This window comes from Terrapene carolina, unplaced genomic scaffold, assembly GCF_002925995.2.
Source record: "Terrapene carolina triunguis isolate 2854851 unplaced genomic scaffold, T_m_triunguis-2.0 Scaffold588, whole genome shotgun sequence".
Lineage (NCBI taxonomy): Eukaryota > Metazoa > Chordata > Testudines > Emydidae > Terrapene > Terrapene triunguis.
In genome coordinates this window covers 202,490-209,561 of record NW_020664939.1, presented here as the reverse complement: position 1 = coordinate 209,561, position 7,072 = coordinate 202,490, and the positions used below count along the sequence as shown (strand labels likewise).

General features: G+C 69.5%; 1 protein-coding gene across 1 annotated transcript in view; it reads right to left on the bottom strand.

Annotated features, from left to right (window-relative positions):
• Positions 1–37: 37 nt before the first annotated feature.
• HUWE1 (HECT, UBA and WWE domain containing E3 ubiquitin protein ligase 1) overlaps positions 38–7,072 on the bottom strand; it is a gene marked incomplete at its 3' end in the record, with an annotated part of 37,248 nt that continues 30,213 nt past the window's right edge. The window contains exons 31-47 of the mRNA XM_029913332.1: positions 6,830–6,952; positions 6,620–6,715; positions 6,161–6,430; positions 5,884–6,036; positions 5,177–5,304; positions 4,677–4,758; positions 4,228–4,404; positions 3,978–4,137; positions 3,345–3,703; positions 2,758–2,953; positions 2,333–2,500; positions 2,102–2,247; positions 1,942–2,008; positions 1,430–1,644; positions 1,076–1,287; positions 441–623; positions 38–210 (exon numbers count right to left, since the gene is read on the bottom strand). Coding sequence (XP_029769192.1) covers positions 38–210; positions 441–623; positions 1,076–1,287; positions 1,430–1,644; positions 1,942–2,008; positions 2,102–2,247; positions 2,333–2,500; positions 2,758–2,953; positions 3,345–3,703; positions 3,978–4,137; positions 4,228–4,404; positions 4,677–4,758; positions 5,177–5,304; positions 5,884–6,036; positions 6,161–6,430; positions 6,620–6,715; positions 6,830–6,952 — 2,908 coding nt within the window. The remainder of the gene's footprint in view (positions 211–440; positions 624–1,075; positions 1,288–1,429; positions 1,645–1,941; positions 2,009–2,101; positions 2,248–2,332; positions 2,501–2,757; positions 2,954–3,344; positions 3,704–3,977; positions 4,138–4,227; positions 4,405–4,676; positions 4,759–5,176; positions 5,305–5,883; positions 6,037–6,160; positions 6,431–6,619; positions 6,716–6,829; positions 6,953–7,072) is intronic.

The following is a 7,072-nucleotide window of genomic DNA, read 5'->3' as shown; positions in this document are numbered from 1 at the left end:
GCACAGGCTGTGGGCGAGGGATCCTGGCCCCACGTACCCACGTCCTGCTGGTTGCTGTTGGCGTCGCGGGCAGCGCCCTGCACCTCGCCCTCCGCTTTGCTCTTGCTGGCCGTGCTCTTGCTGCCGAAGAGGCTGCTGGGCTGGTTGACGATGCGCGACAGCGTCTCCAGGGGCTTCAGCGCCGCGTTCACGGTGTTAGCCATGTTGGGGCTGGGGGCAGAGTCTCCATCACTCCACTCCCCTCCCAGAGCCGGGGAGGGAACCCAGGTGTCCTGGCTCCCAGCCCCCACTCCCCTCCCAGAGCCGGGGCAGGAACCCAGGCGTCCTGGCTCCCAACCCCCCGCTCTAACCGGTAGACCCCCCTCCCCTCCCCGAGCCGGGGAGAGAACCCAGGAGTCCTGGCGCCCAGCCCCCGCTCCAACCCCCAGCCCCGGGCGCACCTGGAGAGGTCGAGGCTGTGGGGTACCCGCGCCAGGTCGCTGACCAGCCCCTTCTTGAGGAAGAGGCGGATGATGTTGTTCATGCCGTTGTGCTGCGTCTTGGCGGCCGCGCTGCTGTAGAAGCTGGAGGTGGAGGGGCAGGACTCCATGATGGTGCTGATGATGCACATCACGGCCTGCAGCCTGGGGAGGGAGAGGAGGGATCAGCGCTGGGACACCCCCTCCCCCCCGCACCCAAACAGGCACCGGTGTCTGCACTGGGAGATCACCCCCAGCGAGGTGCTGGTGTTAGCGGTGGGATACCCCAATACGTTCTTCCCAACAGTCAAGGGGGAGGCTGTTCTCCTGCCACACAGACCCCTGCCCCTCAGTGCGGTGCTGCTGGCAAAGCGCCAATCGCTCAAAGCTCCCAAAATGGGACTTGACACCCCTTTGAGCTGCATCGATGCAGATCCCCTTCCCACCCCCAAGCGACTGGCTCAGGCTCTCGGCACACTCCGGCAGTGTCGTCAGGGCTAGAAACCTGCAGAGGGGATTTGGGAGCCACTATCATCCCAGGAGCCTTTACCAGGTCCTGACCCCCCTCCCTCTCCCTGAGCCGGGCAGAGACCCCAGGGCTGCCAGCCCCCACTCACCTGGCATGTTTCTCTGTGCTCTCCGCCATGGCCAGCGCCCGGCCCAACGCCGCCTTCACCTCGTTCACCAGCGCCACCTGGGCGTCCGTGCCGCTGCCCGCTGCAGCCAGGCTGGCGAGGAAGAGACGGGCCAGCGCGGGGGTGTCCTTGTCCTCTGCGTTCTGGGTGTGGGGCAGCAGGTGGTCCAGGACAAAGGCCAACACACTGCAGTCCTGCCGGGACATGGGGAGGGGTGAGCGGGTCCCCACGCCACGTCCCAGAACCCTGGCACGAGCCCCACCGGCTCCAACCCACCAGATCCCACTTCCCTCCCAGAGCCAGGGAGAGAACCCAGGTGTCCAGACTGCCCCTCACCTCCTTGATGAGCTCGGACTGGCCCACGGTATAGCTGTAGTTGGCGATGAGGGCGGCGATGCCCACATAGGAGCGCACCAGCTCGGCCAGCAGACGCAGGATGGTGGAGGTGGGCATGAGCGGCTTGCTGCCCTTGGCCTTCTGCTTGCCCTCCTCCGTCGCCTTGTCTCCCTCCTTGTCCTTCCGGCCCTCCCGCGACTCCTCCGGGGTAGAGGCTGCGGGCGGGGGGGAGATGGGTTAGGTGGGGGGTGCACAGAAAGAGGTTCCCTGGGAACCCGGTGCCACCAGAGATCCCCAAGGGTGCCCCACGCCAGCTATTGGGGGACAGCAGAGGGGGGGTCCCAGGGGGTGCCCCGCGCCGGCTGTTGGGGGCAGGAGGGGGGTCCCTGGGGTGACCCACGCCGGCTGTCGGGGGCAGCAGAGGTGCCCCACCCTGGCTGGGGGAGGGATCCTGGGGACCCCCGGCAGTATTGGGGTACAGGGGGTGCCCTAGCCCAGGAAGTCACCGTTACCTTCTCCTTGAGGGGTCCCAGATGGCGGCGTCTCGGCGGCTGCTCCATCTGCGCCGAACACCTGGGCCTGGGAAAGGAGAGGAATGGTCAGCACCAGGTCACCGCGGTGTGGGGCGCCCCCACCCAGCGCCCTGCCCTGCCCCGGCGCGGCTGGACTCACAGTGATGGCGAAGCCGCTCTGCGAGTCGAAGTCGCTGCCCTGGCGGGTGAGGGAGCGGTACTGCTGGTACACATCGTCGCCCATGTCCGACAGCAGCTGGCTCACCTCCTGGCTGGCCGTGACCGGCTTGGCCTCGCTCTTCTCAGCTGCGGAGAGGGGGGCGGGTGAGACAGGGCTCGGCCGGCCCACAGGGAGCCTGGCAATGCAGGGGGGGAGGAGGGGGGCGGGTACCTTCGTCGGGGGCGTGGTAGGCGGCCAGCGCATTCAGCATGTCGTAGATCACCTCCTTGATGGGGTCCGGGATGACGGGCAGGGCCGACGGCTTCACCGGCGTCGTCTTCACCAGCTGCACCGCGTTGGGGCCCTTGATCCGCAGGTTCTCGAACTCGTCGTCCGATGCTCCCAAGGGGAGAGAAAGGGAAGCAAAATAGAACCCAGGAGTCCGGGCTTCCAGCCCCGCCCTGCTATCACCCACCAGTCCCCACCCCCTCCCAGAGCCAGGCGAGAACCCAGGAGTTCTGGCTCCCAGCACACCCCCAGCTCTAACCACCAGCCCCCAGCCCCCTTCCAGAGCCGGGAGAGAGCCCAGGAGTTCTGGCTCCCAGGCCTGTCCAGTCCAGGCAGGGGAAGCCAGGGGGTCTCTGCGCCTCACTTACCGGTGCCCGAGCCGCGGGGGGCGGGCAGGGCGATGCGGATGCAGCCGTTGGCCACCTCGGTGAAGATCTCGGGGTTGCGGCAAGCGGCCGGGCCCAGCACGCGCAGGATGTAGTTGATCTCACGGGAGCCCAGGCTGCCCGACACCACCCCGGAGGTGGTGCTGCCCGCGCCGCTGGTGGCTGCCGAGCGCACAACCTGCGGGAGGGGGAGGCCACAATGCAGCAGCTGGGGGGGGGGGGGGCGGGGCCCGGGGGCCCCCCCTTCCCCCCTGGTGTTCCAAGGGCCCACGGGGTCACAGCAGGCGGGGCCAGGGGCACCCACCCTCCTCCTGGCATCCGGGGGCCCCCACCACTGCCTAGGAGCCCGGGCAGTGACAGGGGCCAGCAACACCCACCATCTCCCCAGGGGCCCATGAGGTGACGGGGTAGGGCCGGCAGCACCCACGGTGTCCCCAGTGGCCCGCGCAGTGGCCTGGGCCGGCAGCACCCACCATCTCCCCAGGGGCCCATGAGGTGACGGGGTGGGGCCGGCAGCACCCACGGTGTCCCCAGTGGCCCGCGCAGTGGCCTGGGCCGGCAGCACCCACCTTCTCCATGGTGTGGCGCAGGGTGCAGGGCTCCTCGATGACGTGCCGGAAGAGCAGGGTGACGAGGGGCGTGAAGCCGTTGAAGCCGGAGCTCTGGGTCAGGCTGAGGATCATGCGGGTGCTGCGGAGCTCGGCGAACATCAGGGCGTACTTGTGGTGGCGCGTCAGGCGCAGGCAGAGGCGCAGGGTGGCGTGCAGCGTGTCGGGGTCCACCGGCACCCCCAGCATGCTCACGCAGGCCCGGATCAGCACCGTCACCATCTCCTCCGTCAGCCCCTCGATCAGGATCTCGGCCGCCTTCGGCTCCTCGGGGGCCGCCTCCTTCTCGGGGGGCAGGGGCTCTGTGGGCACTGGGGCCTCTGGGGGGCAGAGCACATTGGGGATGGCAGCTGCCCCTCACTCCCGACCCACAGCCCTCCCGGTGCCCCTCACTCCCGACCACAGCCCCCCGCCATCCCAGCCCCGGGCTCCCCCAGTGCCCCTCGCTCCCGACTGGCAGCCCCACTAGCCCAGCCCTGGGCTCCTCCCAGCTCCCCCAGTGCCCGTCACTCCTGACCCGCAGCCCCCTGGCTAGCCCTGCCGTGGGCTCCCCCCCACACGACCCGCAGCCCCCCGCCAGCCCACGGCACATACCATTTGCCTTCTCCTCCTTGGCTTTGCCCTCCGTTTCTTTGGCCTCCTCCAGGGTCTTCTCCAGCTCCTGCCCGTTGCTCTCCTTGGCTCCCTTCCCGAGCCGGGGCACCCGCAGCAGCGTCAGCATCACCGGGCGCCGGTTGCCCGTCTCCTCGTTCACCTGGCAGGGGAGGGGGGGGGGGGGGGTCAGCGCGTGCTCAGCGGGACCAGGGCTGCCTCCCCCCCCGCCCCGGGGAGCTCGGCTCCGTACCTGCACCATGGTGGTGAACTGCACGGTGTAGCGCCGGCGGCCGGCGGTGAAGCGCACGCTGGTCTCGCCTGCCTTCCAGGCCGTGTCGATGGTGCTGTTGTTGCTGGCGCTGTAGCTGCACCAGCGGCCGGAGCGGTCGTCAAACCAGCGCCAGTTGTTCCCGTTGGCCTGGAGATACTGGGGGGGCAGAGAACCCAGCGGATCGTGGGGAGCCCGGGCCCTGCCTCTCCTGCTGCTGGGATCCGTCCCTGCTGCCCCTCCAGGCCAGCGCTCCCCCACCGCCCAGATTCCCCCACCGCCCCCTGGCCTGCTCTCCCCACCCCCAGCCTGCACTCCCCTGCCACCTGGATCCCCCCAGCTGCCCCCTGGCCTGCTCTCCCCCCCACCCCCAGCCACCCAGATTCCCCCCCCACCCGGACAGAGCCAACAAGGCCTCGCAAGGCCGGTACCTTGTTCATCTGGGCTCTCCTCTTGGACGAGATGGCCGTCTTCTCGTAAAAGTCAATGAGCAGCAGCACCGGGGTGATCCACCTGGGGCAGGGAGGGAAGGGCAGTCAGTCCCACGGAACAAGGAAGGGGTCGGGCCGCCAGCTCCCATCTGGCCCCAGGGCAGGGACTGGCTGGCTCAGGGGGGCGGGGAATGGGGCAGGGGTGGGCCTGTCCCCTCTCGGGGGGCACCAGCTCCCATCCGGCCCCAGAGCGGGGACTGGCTGGCTCGGGGGGCTGCGAACGGGGTCTGGGGCCTGTCCCCTCTCGGGGGGCGCCAGCTCCCATCCGGCCCCAGAGCGGGGACTGGCTGGCTCACGGGGGCGGGGAATGGGGCACGGCCTGTCCCCTATGGGGTGCGCATTCGCTGGGTCTGAGCAGCAGCCCAGGTCAGTCCCCCGGGGACCCCATCCCCCGTTCACACCAGATGTGGGGAGGCTGAGGGCGCCCCCTGGGCCCTTACTTGGGGGTCTGCACCTCCTTCTGCTCCTTGGCGGCCTGGAGGCAGGGCTGCACCACCTCCAGCAGCTTGATCAGTACGTTAAGGACACCGCTCGACTCCACCACGCGGGCACACGGCAGCTTCAGCTCCTGCAGGGGGTACAAGAGATGTGGGGCGGGGCCACCAGGTAAGCCCCGCCCCCCGGGACAGCATCACCCCCTGCTGGAGGGGACGAGCCCTGCTTGGAATGGTCTGTGTTCGATTTAGGAAGCCCAGGCGTGCCTCAGTTTCCCCGATATTTTGCACTGCAGGGACTGTGTGTGTTCGTTCCCCAGCTGCAAAGGACTGGCCGAGCTGACCTCGAGACGCCGACAAACCAGCCCCCGGACACCAGGCCCCAGAGGGAGGGCGATTCCCTCGCCCTGGAGCACCGGCAGGTGGCAGACGGGGAGTCTCCCTGGGAGCTGGCTCTGGGCTGTGCTGCGCCGCGGGTAATTCACCAGCCACGCCGGTAGCGCAGCCGGGTCTGCGTGGAGGGAGCCTGGCTCGGTGGGGCCTGCTGCGTGGAGGTGGAGGACCGGAGCCCAGGAGCTCAGTCTAAGGTGGCTGGAGGCCACGGGGGCGGCCCTGGATGAGTGGAGACACCCCCCCCCTTGGGAGTCTGGCACGTAGGAAAGGGGGGCTGGGAGCCAGGACTCCTGGGTTCTCCCCCGGCCCAGTGGCCTCACCTCGAAGAGCAGGGTGAGCAGCAGGATGCGGGTGGCCAGGTTGGCAGCCTGGGGCAGCGTGGCCATCTGGCTGATCCACTCCGAGACCGTCTTGGTGTCGCTGGTGGTGAGGGGCAGGGCCGCCTTGATGAGCACGTCGGCCGCTTCCCACACCTGGGCAGGGACGGGGAACAGGGGCAAACGTCAGACCCCGGGACCCAGGCCCCACAAGTGACCCATGCCCAGGCCCCACACCGCCCCCTCCAGTCTGGTCGGGAGGGGGGGAGGGGCTCCTCACCTGCTTGACCACTTGCTTGAGGATGGTGTCGCGGTAGGGGGCGCCGTTGCGCTTGACGGCCGTCATGATGAGGTCGCAGACGCGGTACACGGTGTCCGGCAGCTCGTCCAGCAGCTGGGAGCAGCCGGGCAACATGGCGTCCGTGAAGCCGTGCAGCTCGGCCGGGTCCAGCGGCTGCGCGTCTTCGAACTTCTCCAGGCACTTGGCCTCCTCCTCCTCCTGCTTCTCCCGCGCCTTGCGCTCCTCTTCCTCCTTCCGGCAGGCTGCCTCCTGTGCCAGGGGTGGGGGGGCACGGGGTGAGATCTGCCCGCCTGCCGGATCCCCACCCCGCCAGATCCCCGCCTGCCACTGCCGGACCCCCCCTGCCCACCTGCCGCAGCCAGATCCCCACCACTGGCTCGCCCCCAGCACTGCCAGCTCCCCTCACTCCTGACCCGCAGCCCTGGGTGGGCCCCTCACCTCCGGGGACTCGGCCCGCTGCTCCATGGGGATATCCTGGCCCAGCGACATGGCGATGGCTCGCATCATCTGGTCCTCCTCCGACATGCTCAGGTCCTGCAGCACAAGCCACGGGGCAGTTGAGGGGCGGGCGCCAGGCAGCCCCAGAGGGAGCTGGGGGGCAGAGGGGCCGGGCGGAGGGGACCCGGGGCTGGGCCACGGGGTGCTTACCCGTACGACCCCGCCCATGAGCGGCGGCGGGTGGGTCAGGAGGTACTCAGTGGCCTGCTCCATGGTGCTGGTGTTTAGCAGGGCCTCCATGGCGTGCTCCCGTGTGAAACCCATGTCCATCAGCTGGGAGAGAGAGGCAAGCCTCAGCGGGGACAAGGAGAGAACCCAGGCGTCCTGGCTCCCAGCCCTCCCCACTCCCCTCCCCGAGCCAGGAGAGAACCCAGGCGTCCTGGCTCCCAACCC